The following is a 14,888-nucleotide window of genomic DNA, read 5'->3' as shown; positions in this document are numbered from 1 at the left end:
AGAGGACTGACTGGTTAGTTTGCAATGGTTAGGGATAAGGGAAATTTCAAGACACTCTCATTGAATCATGATTAACAGCAGCCACATAAGTCATGTAACGGCAGATTAAAATAATGTCAAAACGCTGCATGAAAGGGATTACGATTTACCGTTTTACCGAGAGGGTGACGTTGATAGCTCTAGATCAATCCACTTTACCTCTTCGCAACCAAGATGAGTTTGGGATTTTTTTCGTTGAAAAAGTTGCATGTATAATTATTAGCCAATTGCAGAGTGTAAGCCAACTGCCGCAAAGTTTTTCAAAATCAAACAAAAACATATCCTTTCCATTAGGTTTTCGATCAGACTAAACATTTAAGGAAGGGATTTGTTGCTGTTTGAGTTTGAAAAACTTTGCGGCAGTTGTCTCACACTCTGCGTTGGCTAGTAATTATACACGTGACTTTTTCAACAACAAAAAAAAAAACAAACAAAAAACAAACAAAAAAAACATAAATATGTATTTATTAATTGAAATTATAATGATAATGGTAATACATCTAATAGACAAATATTTGGCTTTTTTTTTATGCGCCACAATCATGGTTCGGATACATCCGCTTTAATAATTACACGCAAGGATGACAGGTACCCTTTTCATGCGACTGAAGTAGATAGTATTTCAATTTTATTGTGGAAAATTACCTATTTAACCATTATTGTATGTAACTTTCATAAGCGCCGCTGGTCAAGTGAAAGTAACGTTTTTTTCTTTGGAAACAAGAGGCCAAGGCGTTTTATTGCAATGCTAAATATGCGAGAATTTCCCATTAGTAGGTTTATGACTGAAGGCGTCGCAGCCGTCGGATGACGTCAGTTAAAGAAGTAGCCATGATTCTCGAATCCTTGAGTCTGTCTTAATTTTTCGTTTTCTCGTTTTCGTCTGTCTCCTTGACCTAATAATCCTCGTTTTGTCGGCATTAAATGAAATATTTTATTTCCCTTTGATACCAATAGGGTAATGTTTAACATCCTTGTTCTACATCCTTCAATCGCTATCCGCGGTCAGCTTGGCTAATTTTTAGTCTCTCAAGAAAGTCTATATTCGTAAAACGCCACTTAAATAGCGGAGGAGTTAAAATTCCAATCGTTTCAATTGTCTAAGTAAAAACTTTTTTTTTTGGTCTTTTATTTAGGGGTGCCAAAAAAGGAAATATATTATGATTAGATGGAGGTTTAACCTGAAAAGGACACCTACTGTGTTGAACACTCTTTGTTTTTTTAATCATCGTTCATTACACATCTCTCAGTGCCGATGTCATTAACACAAATACGTCAGTGTGTAGAATTAAAAAAAAAAAAAAACAAACCGGAAAAAAAACAGTGGTGTGACTCATTGACTTGTCGTCCGCTATTTCAAATTAAGACAATAGCAAATTTGAAAACTATTTTTTTGGTGTTAAGGGGCAGTTAAATGAAAAAAAGTACCTAGGGTGAGAACAATTTTCGTTCCTTTATAGCGAACACACACACACAAAACAAAAACAAAAAACAAAAAAACATCCGCTTTGAGCAATTTTTAATCCATAGCCACCTGCCCCTTCATAGTAGTTTCCGTGACACTTTCGTATATTAAAATAATTATTCTTGTCATGTCTTGGTAATGTCTAAATTTATAAAAGAAATACAGACCCGGTTATTCGATTTAGTACCAACAAACCCAAGGAATAACGTGTTAGAAACTCGCGCCTAGTTTGGTCTCTGCTTTATTCCTTGTTCGCTTAAGATCTAACGTACCACTGAGTCTGAAGTCTGTCCAAAGCTATTGAAGAAAGACCAATACCTTCATCATTGTTTCACGAGACGGAGAACCCAAAAATGCCGAATACGTATCTGAAAGTACGAAAGAAAACTCTAGCCAAATTGTTCGGGAGAATGGTTTTTCTTGCACTAATGGTTGGTGAGTATGAAAAACTCATCTGGTAACCTTTAAGTATGTAAACTTTTTAAGAAGACTCGATGTATTAAATAAGCTATTGGTTGTATGTTGTACTTTCAGTTTTGCTTTTATTTTTTTCGGAGCTCTTTAAAGCTCTCTTAAGAGCCCTTTGAAGGGAAAGTACAGTCTAAAAATTTTACTTCTGTTGAAAAATTTTTCCTCAGGAATTTGAAAATAATTGCCGTTTTGTCCAGTTCGGAATGGAACCCAGACAAATGCGGTTAAAACAGATAAATTCTACTTCGCCAAACACTTAGGCGCCATTTTTAGTAAGATCGATATCCTAAGCTAACAATGCTTGACAACGGGAGACTTCCTGACGCTCCTCGTGTAACACGAGGCTTTGTTTACATATCTGAAACAAAACTTGGAGCAGCAGACCTCCGATTAATTTTTCCCAAAGTAGGTTATGGGCTTATTTCTCTAAAATACTCTTACTATCGATTTTGCTTCGTTCACTTCCAATTTTATTCATAATTTAAAAAACTAAAAGAGTGAATTTCCTAGGTCTAGTGACCTCCATTAGGAAAAGAAAGCATACAAACTATAAAGGTCTATTTACAATTAAATATTACGATGAAGTTCACCCTAAGGACAAAAGATTACAACACCACTTTTAATCATAAAAGGGTCGACAATAAACTGCCATTGTTTCTCTTTTTTTCGGTTTGCATCAAACAGAAACTTGCAAACAACTTTAACGTTTCGTTTGCATGAGTTTTGTGAAAAATGTTTATTTTGTCGTTGCCTACTCATTTCACGGATAATCTTCAAGTCTCTCATTTCTCATTTAGTGCATGCCAACAAGGGCTGCTTTGAAAACGTTGGCTAGAAAACACACGGGTCCAAATGGTCCGTGCTCAGTAATACTCCGAAGCCTGGTCCCAGCAGTTTCAATAATAATTTACATCACTCAATTAGCGCCGCCCCGGTTTTTGTAAAAACTAAAAAACTGTTACTTGAGAAGCAAAGATTTTATTTAAGGAGAATTAGTTATCTTGGATTCCAAATGGATTCGACCACCAAGTAAAATTATTTCTTGACAGCATACACTCTTTTTTTCTGATGGCAGCTCACGTCAGTTGCCGCAAGACCACCACTCGCGATTTCAAAGACGTCAGCACGTAAATTGAGTTTTGAGTGTAATACGAACAATTTTAACCGCAGTTGCCCCTATATGGTTGACTAGGAAGTCCCACGTCTCCATTAGATATCCTATTATCTATGCTATTGATTCCCTTAGCCCCCCCCCCCCCCCTTGTTTCGATATGGTTGTGAATTAGGGAATTATTTCTTTTGGTTTTGTCTCTATTACAGCTGGTATGACCATGCGAATTTCAGCACAAGGTATGTATTGTCTCAGCGAAAAAAAAAAAAAAAAAGGCAAATAGAAAATTATAAATGTTCAACATTGTTCAACCAGTTAACCTCTGCCGTCACAATGACTTATATGTTGCTAAATAAATATTACCAAGCTACCTATTCAAAAGAATCGCTAATATGTTATTGCTTGTAATTCTCCAAAAGAGAGGGGAAAGCAAAGAAAAGACATCAAACTCAAAGCGGGACCCATCCTAAACAATTAAGAAAAACTTCAGAGAAAAAGAAAAAAAAAATGAAGTTTCTAAACATCCTAATAATCTTTTCTTTTTTTTTTTTTTTAATTCATTCTTCTATACAAACTCTCGATACCAACCACTCACTACTTCGTTCAACGAGTGGAAAGTTAGAAGTGAGAAGTGAGAAGAGGAAACTGACACAAAAAAAAAGCAAACAAACAAAAACAAAAACAAAAATAAAAACAAAAACAAAAACAAAAACACACTCACACCCACAGCCACAGAAACGGAAACCGAAACTGCAATGCGTTATTTACCGCTAGGGAAAAGAAAGTGGGATTGAATTCGAGCAGTGAAAGGATATTCGAACAGTAAAAAGGTAAAAAATAAAGCGGAAAACAAAAAAACAAAAAACAAAACAAAACAAAAACAAACAAAAAAACTGCAACAGCACTTAAAAGTCTCTAATTAATGTTTACGTATCTAACGCAGGTGGGCATTGCTCCCGCCCTAATGATACACTCGGACCTTTGGAGCTGAACCCTCCAGGCTGTCAGCAGCATGTTCAAGAAAAGCTTCAGTATTGGCATAGGATGAAATGTGGCAATGAGACACCTACATCTATTGACAAAATCTGTTGTAGCTCTTGGTGTGAGCAGTTGACTTCTTGTTTCAGTCAGGAGCGTTCTTGGAAAGAAGACTGTGTTAGAATGTGGAGGTGCAGGACAAATGAAAAACCTCGCGAACAGTTTTCTATTATATTGACAAATAAAACAGACTCGTCGTATTTGGGCAGAATAAAAGTGAAACAGTGCTGGGCGAGGAAACCGAAATTTCCTGCCATTAAGCTAACACCATCAAGCGAAGTACGTGTATTTCATTTTCTTGTAACATTTTTGGTGCCTATTGTCATTGGTCCTTTCATTTCACCCCAGAGAGTGCAGAAACCAATCCCCCTCCTAGCCCCAGTTCGCGCAACTATCGATAGAAATTCCACGTTCGCGTGGATCATACAAATGAGAGATGTGAGTTCGAATTGGAATGTTATGGCGAGTAAGTTATTTCTTATGTGATTGATATTTCCTATTTTATTCGTATTTCCTACGTAATTTCCAGTCTTTTAATCACTTGTTCCATTCTTAATGTATTGTGTTCGTAATACTTTCCTTAGAAACCACTTGCAATGACGTGTAGATAGAAGCCTTCGACGTCAAGAAATTAAACTCCTTCTTAAGTTTATTGCTAGTGCCTTGATTAAAGAAAGCTTTTCCTCAGACTGTGTAACCCATGAATTTATCAATTCCTTTAAGAGTTAGGCTACTGAAGGTTATGTTTAAACCAACTACTGATACCTTATTAAGACTTTTTTTCGTGTTATCAGTTTTCAAACAAGAAACTTGTTGACACTATCCTAAAAGAAGTGATCGGCTCTTCTGACAGTAACATAAATCAAGAAAAGATGGAACGCACTTTCCTCACTGTCACTGATTTGGAGGAGTTCATCGGGAATTATGCTCAAAGTCACCTTAATCAAACCGTACCTAAGATTGACATCCGTAGTGAACATGCAGGTGAGTAGATCTTAAAAGTTTATTTGGAAGTTTTCTTGCTTTCTCATTCGGAGTTCAGGATGAATACATGCATAATTCGTGACAGATTTTAGAAACACTTGCTAACGCTACCACTTTTTCGACGTTTTGGGTATAAGCTTTGTCTGTAACAACCCTCCATCCAATCATTTTCGCGACACATGAGACGTGTTAGACCTATTTTAAGGCAATTTATAGGAGCGAATTCCTATGGCTCATCAGTTGTCTTCAATTCCAATAATTCTCTCAATTTTATATATGTTCTTCAATATCACCAAAGCTATGAATAAGTTATAGAAGAGTGCAAAAAATGAATAAATTAATTAAGAAAAAAAAATAAGAAACCATTCGAATTCACTGCAGTGATATGTTTTTTTTAAATTTAAAAATGGTGAACAGCAGTTTATCTGACAATTGATCAGAGAACGCTCTTTTGACTGATGATCCTTGCAAACTACTTGCATTTACTACTTCTAAGTAATGATTCTTCAGCCTTTTAGTCCTAAAACTCTTGAGGACGATAACTTGTGACTACTAAGAAAGCATCCATATTCATTTTTGCCCTCACTTAAAATAAGTCGCTGTTTTGAAATTAGATGTTTTGGTTAGGAAGATTTTCCACGAAAATGAGACTGGAGTACAACTTGAGGATGATAAAGGAGAAAACTATGTCAGCCTTCCTGTTACAGGCTTCGATAACGGTTAGAGAGCTATATTTTTTCATTTTTTTTTTAGCATAGAAGATGATATATTTTTTTCGTATTATTCAAACTATTCTAACGATTATCAGTGTTATTGGGGGCTGGGTTTCAAGCAATAGAGAAAATATAAACCAAATGGCTGATATCTTAATCTGGTTGTTTTGGTTTTCTTTTATTATTATATTTGATTCTTATTAAACAGTTGGGCAATAAACGTAAATGTGGCAATAAACTCGCAGGGTCTTCAAGCCGTGGTAACCTGTCCTTTTTCTCAATATTCTTGAAGCACTGAAATTGTTTCCATTCTTACATCTTAGGATCAGTTGTACTTTGTGTCATTTATAAGGATCTCCATAAAGTATTCTTAAAAAACCAGACCGACTCTGCTCCTGTCAATAATTTCAGGTTTGCTAAAAACTTAGTATTGCATTCAGTATCATTTATATAAATATATCTATTTCGGTGTGCTAGTATGGTAAGAGAGTTTTCCTAGACCTAAATTTGAATTACTTTCTTGTTTGTTTATTTCGCCTTGATTCTGCGCTGCTATTTTTTTATGAATTTCTCCTTTTGTCTTTTGTCGGTCTGTTTGTTTATTTGATTGTCTTTTTTTTTTGGTTTTGTTTTGTTTTTTTCCTTTTGGAATTCAACAGTAATATCTTGTCTGCAACGATATGGCCGAGGAACAACACCTTCAGGAAGAATATTACGTTGAGATTTAGAAACCTAGCGGTAAGTTACGACTAACAAAGAGAGAACGGCATCTGAATTCGTAACTCTGTAAAGGAGTTTGAACAGTGATGATATTTCTCGAAAACTGAGATTAAAATTTGGGAATTAAAACTTCCTTTTGCATCCCTCTGTTCCATTTTGGTCTCGCTATATTTGTTTTGTTTTGTTTTGTTTTGTTATTTTTTTTTATTGGTTTTTTTTTTGTTTGTTGTTGCTGTTGTTGTTGTGTATACAACTGCTTTCGTTTTTTTTTTCTTTTCCTTTTGGGTGAGTGTTTTTGTTTGACTTTTGTTGTTGCGTTTCTTTTTTTCTTTTACTTTGATTTGATTTGATTTGTTTTATTTTGTTTTTCCTTACTATTTCTATTATTATTTTTAATGTTATTATTATCATCATCACTATTATGTTTATTATTATCATCACTAATATTATCATTAATGTTAACAACATCTTATTACGTCAAAGTCTTATTTTTTTTAGGGAGTCTCTTTAAAGAGAGGGGAACTAGATTAGAAATGTATCTAATGTGATGGGGAGGGGTTTTAAAAAAATTCCGGCGAGAGCACTCCTACCTCCACATAAGCCAGCGAGTCGATGTACTACGTAACAACAACGGTACTTTACGGTTTTAGGATGCACGGAACAGAAGCTGCGTGTTTTGGAACACTTCAAAAAACAGGTAAACAGCTTCAAATGAATTGATTACATCGTTCACTTCAAATTATAAATAAATTTGCATAAGGAGTTTGCTTTTGTGCACTGGTACATCACACTGTGTGGTCACCTCTTACTCCTTCTTTTTCTCCTTCTCTGGCTTCCACGTGCTCAGCAGTCTATAAAGCCGGCAGTTGCAATTGTTTTGTTTGTTTTGTTCATTTCCGACTGTTTTATGCTGTCATTCTAGTTGGTCAGGACAAGGGTGTCTCTTAACATCGAGGAACGAATCTTACACCGAGTGCAGCTGCAATCATTTGACTCACTTTGCAGTTCTTATGCAGTTTGTCAAGGGAACAAGTAGTAATGTTTTAACTAAGGTAGGAATATTGCTAAGCATACATGCATTGATTTCAGAAGGAACTAAGACCAGACAGCATTGGCGTGGCACTTTTTCGTACATCTGCACAGTCCAGGTAGATGGTGTGCAGCCCTCTTCCGTTACCTGTATTAAGTCACCGTTTTTGTATTCATTTTTAAGACTGACGAAAAAGCGCTGGAAATTCTTACATACGTGGGCTTGTCTCTTTCTCTGGTTGGAATCACTTTAACGATCATCAGTTATGTTGTTCTTACGTAAGTACATGACATAGTTCCACGCAAGCATTCCAAAGGAAGCTGAGAATATAGACCAACAAGAATTTATATCAGTTTAAATGTGTAAAGTTTAGATTCCTTTAAGCAGCCAAGTCGAATCATAAAAATATAACCAGGTTTTCTATAAAATGAGGATAGAACTCATGTGGAATAAAATCGGTTGTTTATTTTTGATCAGAGACATGAAGGGACCTTTATCTCAGACACGAGTGAGCCTAGTCGCTTCACTTGGTGCAGGTCAAATTATCTTCCTGGCCGGAATTGGTGCTGTTGAGAACAAGGTGGGATATTGTATCAAACGAGAAGAGAAGAATCTCTTTCGGTAAATCTTAACGACATTAATCCAAATCTTAACTCAACGTTTTCATTCATGTGCAGTCTACCTGTGTTATAGTAGCAGCTTTTGTACAATATTTCCTAATGGTCGCTTTCTGCTGGATGTTTATCGAGGGAGTTTATCTCTACCTGTTTGCTGTCAAAGTTTACAACATCAACGACAAGATGAAGATTTCACATGGATTTTCATGGGGTAACTATGAATTAAAAATCCACTCACTCTTTGATAATCTATGGGAAAGTGAAACATGAATTACCATGTACATTAACATCACCATCATCATCTTAGACATCATCATCATTTGACTTTGTTGTCACTTCCAATTTCGAATCCACAGGTCTACCCGCCGTCGTTGTTTCCATATCGCTGGGCATTGCAGCAGGAACCGGACCGGGGATTAAAAGCTATGTCAGCGAAACTTTGTAAGAAGAGAATTATATTTTTCTCGTGTGATTTCCCTGTCGCTAATCCTCGTTTTCTGTTGTATTTTATTATTTTTTTGTTTGTTTGTTTTGGTTTAATCGATTTATTGTTGCTGTTTTTGTTTGTTTTGTTGTTTTGTTATTTCTTTGTTGTTTTTTTCTTACTTGTCATCAAACCCGACATGGAGGGTACTGTGTACATGCATACACAAAAAAATAATTAATTAATTGATAATTTAATAAGTTTCGGATTCTTGACTTTTATTCAGCTGCTGGATGTCATCCTCTAACGGCATGATCTGGATATTTGTTGTATTCGTTGTACTGATCGAGTTGGTAAGTTGAATTCTTGTAATTTATTCGTTTCCCTCTTTCACGCTTTTCCTTCAGTTATCATTGCATCGTGAGCATTTTTTTCGCTTGCTGCTTTTTTAACCTAGACTCTATTCAATAGTTGCCAACGAAATCTGAAATATGTATGAAATATAAATTTTGCTCGAAGTGACCTTATTGTAGGGAGATCCCGTCAGCGGTTACCGCGAAAGATTTTCAGGTTGAGTAGTCCTGGTTCGAGTCTCGCCCAGGTTGTTGTTTTGTGTTGTTAGGTGAGTCGAATGACGAGGAGGGGGAAGGTTTAAACTTTTTACGAACATCCAATGAGGCCGCTGGGGGAACTTAGCTCAAGTGCAAACTTCTCTTTCCTTTGTATAGTTAGATTGTTTTTTGTTTCGTTTTGTTTTCAGTTAAACACATTGATACTGGTGCGAGTTATCAAGGAGATGACAAACATGCAGCATGTCAAAGACAAAATCAGTGAACAAATAAGGTAAGTATTTCAGTGGCGCCAGTGGTAAATTCATATAAGCCATTAGTCTCTTACTTTGCTGCCTTATACGAATAATGTCAACTCACATCAATGGTAAAAACAAATTATCTTGATTATAATTTTTTTTCTCCGTGATTTTATAGACTTGGTGTCAGGGCATGCGTGTTGATGATTCCTTTGCTGGGGATCACGTGGCTATTTGGTCTTCTGTCGCCCCTGCACAAAGGGTTTGCCTACATTTTCACAATTTTCAACTCAACTCAGGTAAACTGAATACAGCTTTTAGTGAAAGAAATCCATGCTCATACAGTATCAACGTGAACGGGTGGTTGGTGGATTAACCACTGAATTATATTTCTGTGTGAAAAATGAATCTTGACAAACATAAAAGTCAGTGCTCAGAGTGAACCTCCTCTCAAGGTACAAGTTCACCTGGCCCATGTTTTTCATGCCAAATGTCAAACAACTTTCGAATTATCTCATTAATACATACTTGTAAAACACACCCTAAAGGGCTGACGAACTTTTAACAGTAACAGCATTCTTTAGTAAACAGTGTTGAACCCTTTAGCCTCCAAGATATCATTAGTAATTCTCCTTACTGTCTCCTCTACAATTCTTCTAATTTTACTTCCGAGAATTTGGTATTGGATCAGCTAATAATCCCCTAATTGATACTTTCGTGGTTCTCATCAATTGTCTTCTTGATTTTGTATTGTTATCGTAAGGAGAAATTCTCTCTTGGTCACTCATGGAAATTAAAGGGTAAGAAGGGGTAAGATTTGTCCATAAAAACAACGACCCTCTTCAAAATCATGTGATGAAGAGAGCGCCAGTTTTCCAGTGTAAAACGAAACCTTAATATAACAAAACATATATTATTTTCTATCAGTGGTCACAATTTTGCTTATTGAAACAGAGTCGATTTAGGACATGACAAGAGAACACCAACGGCCTCATAATCAAATACCTGAGATGATAAAAGTTTTCTTGATCGAGTTATATTCCTCTCCATATTCCTGAATCGTGTGAAAATTACCGCGTAAAAGCAAGAAGTTGTACTTTCCCTTCTTTACAAGTTTACCAGGTGGTAAACTTAGTGTAATACGGAGGCAAAGAAGAGAACTTGTGATTAATAGCAATAAAGGTTTGGACATTTCTGCTGCCCAGCAACATTTAATACTGTGAGGTTTAGGGTTAGGGGAGCTTGTATGAAAGTACTTCGAATCTAAAAAGGCGTTTATGTTATTTCCCGCGTTGTGATTTCACAGGGCTTCTTAATATTCCTCCTTCACTGCGTGAAAAACTCAGAGGTATGTTATTAAATTTTATTTTGAAGTCTCTTTGTAAGCATTAGATTTTTTCTCAGATTTTTACCTGGCAAGGCTTCCACTTTGAAATGAGAAATTAAATTCGATGGTTGTATATATGCGAAGCTCATAGAGTGGTACAATTCTTGAGATCGTTATGATATCATCTCATTCATGCAGATTAGATCTCGCTTCAAAGGAAGGATCAATGGTGTCACCCCAACTACAGATAAAGTAATAGGCATTAAACGAGCTGCGCAAGTAAATGAAACTATCAGCGTGATATTGTCAAGGAAATAGAATGTCCAGCCTCGCAATAACCATGAAAATGGCATTGAAATCTGTGAAATCTGAGTCGTCATCGCAGTGTTGTTTTTTAGCTTAGATCTGTGTATATCTTAAGTTAAGTTCGTTCAGAAAATGTGAGAGCAGGTGAAGATAACCAGCTTCAGAAGGCTCTGACAGCTTTGTATCGGTCCGAAAAGTAATAAAAGAACGACTCTAGTAATCGGGATTTAAGGTCTCCTTCTTTGTGGAAAAAAGAGCATTGGATACAGTTGTGTTAGAAAGGTCTAATCCAAGACATCAATTTACAGAATAATGAAATTATCATAAGCCACAATAAATTGTACGGCCCTTATTAAAAGAAAAAAAGCATTATACCAGTGGTAATGCAACACAGTGAAAAGTTATGGAGAATTGTATATATTTTATTGGCGAACTTGATTACCCTGATAACTGACACTAAGGTTAATCGAGTGTTTGCATAATATGACTTCATTTTTTGCTTCTTCACGGCGACGCTTTTCAGCCGGGGATGTTTGGGATGCCATTCTCCTCCAGCTTGTCCTTGCGGGTGTTACAAGCATTTGAAGATTTTGGTATGTGGTTGCTTAATCCGTGTTTCAACTTTACTCTTACAAACTGGTACCCACATGAAATTATGCTGTGCAATACACCGTAAATAAATTACTGACGGTTAGAAACTAAATTAGGCAAGTAGAAATTATCATTCCGTTCCTTTTGTGTTATATTTCGAGGAAAGCAATTTGTATATCCACACGGTTGATGTTGAAAAAAGCCTAAAGACACCGGCTCTTTCTCAAAATGAAATTAATACTAACCTAGAACAAGCTTACACTGTGTTTGCCCGCGTACTTACTGAGCTGATAAGGTTTGCAAATATCTTTCACATGTGAAATCGAATATTTAAAACGTAAAGGTGTTAACTGGGGAAAAGAAAAAGAATGTGGACGACCATATAAAACCGTTTATGTGAATGCTTGATACTTACTGAGCTGATAAGGTTTGCAAATATCTTTCACATGTGAAATCGAATATTTAAAACGTAAAGGTGTTAACTGGGGAAAAGAAAAAGAATGTGGACGACCATATAAAACCGTTTATGTGAATGCTTGATAAAAAAACACATATTAATTGATGAATTTATGAAATCCCCAGCCCATCCAAGCTATGGCACAAGAGGCAATTTTGATCTGCTTCATTACTGCAGCTTTCTTTCATAAATCAAACAGTTCTGCATTGTTTTGTTCCTTTGCCGCCATCTCTTCACGTGATGATGCCTCTCTCGCAAATAATTTTTAGGGCCTGTTTACATGAAGGTGAGGGACTAGACCCCAGGTGGGTGAGGTAACCCGCTTAGCCGCGGTCGAAAAATAAAACGCGTTTACCTACAGTCTTACAACCCCGGGTTGCTGGGGTGAGGTTTCTTAAGGTTGTTGTTGCGCTTGCAATTAGGGAGTTTGAATATAGGCGTCCTAAGCTCAAGCCTCGAGAAAGACGAAAGATTCATTCTTGGGCACGTATGTATTTAGTCATGAAAGCGTCACACGTTGTGTGACGCGGTGTTAGGCTACGCGAGGAACCGTTGACTTAATACGTCAAAAGAAATAGTTTGAAATATAGTAGATTTACAGCGCTAAATATTACAAAATGTGAACATTTTACACTCCTTGTCTGTCCGTTACGGTTTGTAACCTGGGGTCCCCCACCTCCATGTGAACGGGCTCTTATTCTCCCACTTAGCCTGCAAAGCAGGCGTAATTTAGGCTGGAGAGTGCTAAATAATTTCATAACGAATATTATGGTCGCCATCTTTGATTTTAATGGCAGCGGAAGGCTGGGGAGAGGAAAAATTTATACCAAGCGGGCGGTCGACGGTCAAAAATATGGAGATGGGTGGGGGTTAGGGAGTGAAGATTACGCCTGCCCGAAGCCATTGTTATTTTGCCAGACTCCGTTCGCCCAAGAATGGAGTTCCTGATTAGTTCAATTAAGCCGCAGCTGTCAATCTGGAGACATACATACCTCCGAATGATTTAAACTTGTCAAGTCGCCATATTTAACACCACTGTGAAACATAAAAGTTGAAATTCGGTAGTGCACTGCAGAGGCTCTGGCGTTTCTTAAGCGTGCTAGCTAAAGCAAGAGATTTTATCTCTGGGTTGCACTCTTTGGAAGTATTCTGCGATAAACCACTTGCACCTCAAACGTAGTCAAACCAGAGGGACAGAAAATTCTCACCTCTTTCATGAAAATTTTGTTTGAGAAACTAGCGAGCTCGTCCGGATTACGCGCCTCCAATATGCATCTATATTTCAAGTAATACAGTAAATGGTTTGAACCCTTGAGTAACATGTAATAGTGTAGTTTGACTGACAACAACCTTTCACTTGACTTTGATGATGACTTCCGCTCAGGTTGTCGAAACGTCAGTCACCACTACCGACAACAGTCCTTCTCAGGACTACACTCACCCGGACGATCAAACTACACTATTAGATTTCAAGTATTCGTCAAACTCGAGCGACACTAGCTTGGAGGTTCCCTTATATAGTTCAGGCTTAGTTTCTTCGTGCATTAAAGCGCATTCATCGCTTCTCTCCATTGTTTGGTAGCAACGTTCTTCACCAATGTTTTTTTTTTTGGGAATCTCTGGGAATTCTCACAGTCTCGTTTCCAGACGGATTCATGAACACGATTTTCACACCATCATTTGGAAGATCTTCCACATTCATATGACAAAGCATCTCGCTTTCCTGTAGCAACATGGCAGACGAGGTATTCACTGCGTTTTCAAAGGCGACAGACTTTTTCGATCGCATGAGAGGAGGAACTTCCTTCAACGGAGTCCTGCCAATCGGGGAACGAACACGTACAGCTTTTGATTTCTTCCACGGTGGATTAGCTTTATCTGGCGAGTCAAGGTTTCTTTCGCTAGTTTCCACTGGAGTAGATGTCGTTGTAGTTGCATTCTTGACAAAGTGGTAAAATTCGAATCTTACGGCCACATGGGTTGCAAACACGATCTGAAAATCTCGAACTATCTTGCACCAAGGAAAATCCAACTTGATGAACAATTTCGCTCAAAACAACACCAAAGCACTCCTTCCGTTTCGAAGATTTGAAAATATTTTCTGACGAAGAGTGGCTTTGCTTGGGGAGATTTCCGAACTGAATTTTGATGGAAACTCCACAAAGCCTACAGTTGTCACCCGCACTCTTATCGGACATTACGCATTATATGTAGCTGGATATGACGGCTCGGCTCCAAGTGTGTCTGTTTTTGCCGGAAGTCATTGTCAAAGAATTTTAAATAAACTCATTTTTATTGGTTACCTTCTTATTTCCGAAAATGCAGTGAAACGCAAGTAATCAGGAGGCGTAGGGCATTTTAACGGCCTCTTCGGGCAGACGTCTTTTCTCACCTCCCCCGCCCCCCACCGCCACCGTGCACTCTAACTGCAAATAAAAAATGGCCGGTCGAACAAACTATCGCGAGCTTAAAGTTTAAAAAAGATGAATGAATAAGATAAATCTCAAGTGGGTCAAAACCCTTAATAATCATAGCCATAATTTATGAATGGATCGCATTTAGAGAGATATGCGTGTACCCCTCAGTTTTTTGGAGTACAAGTTCATATTTTCTTTCATATTCCTTAAATGATAAACATTTGTGATTGCTTGTCCATCCGAAATTGCGGCATATCACTAATATGGACAACATGAAAAGAACAAAACAAACCAGTACTTTCAAATAAACTTTTTCGGTGAAAATTAAACTAAAAAAAAAAAAAACCGGCAGATTTTCATGGATTATTGC

General features: G+C 37.1%; 1 protein-coding gene across 1 annotated transcript; it reads left to right on the top strand.

The window, feature by feature from the left end:
- Positions 1 to 802: 802 nt before the first annotated feature.
- On the top strand, positions 803 to 9,719 carry LOC113683182 (adhesion G protein-coupled receptor L4-like). The gene is made up of 13 exons (XM_089186746.1): positions 803 to 1,939; positions 3,296 to 3,325; positions 4,030 to 4,403; positions 4,919 to 5,108; positions 5,723 to 5,827; positions 6,145 to 6,232; positions 6,481 to 6,559; positions 7,192 to 7,238; positions 7,464 to 7,593; positions 7,755 to 7,849; positions 8,049 to 8,151; positions 8,249 to 9,455; positions 9,599 to 9,719. Exons 1-12 carry the CDS (start codon positions 1,858 to 1,860, stop codon positions 8,456 to 8,458), a joined length of 1,533 nt encoding a protein of 510 aa, XP_089042872.1. The 5' UTR covers positions 803 to 1,857; the 3' UTR covers positions 8,459 to 9,455; positions 9,599 to 9,719.
- Positions 9,720 to 14,888: the final 5,169 nt, after the last annotated feature.

Source organism: Pocillopora damicornis, chromosome 1 (assembly GCF_964200805.1).
Source record: "Pocillopora damicornis chromosome 1, jaPocDami1.2, whole genome shotgun sequence".
In the NCBI taxonomy this organism is placed as follows: Eukaryota; Metazoa; Cnidaria; class Anthozoa; order Scleractinia; family Pocilloporidae; genus Pocillopora; species Pocillopora damicornis.
The sequence above is the reverse complement of the archived record's forward strand: the minus strand, read 5'-3'. Positions and strand labels throughout refer to the sequence as shown.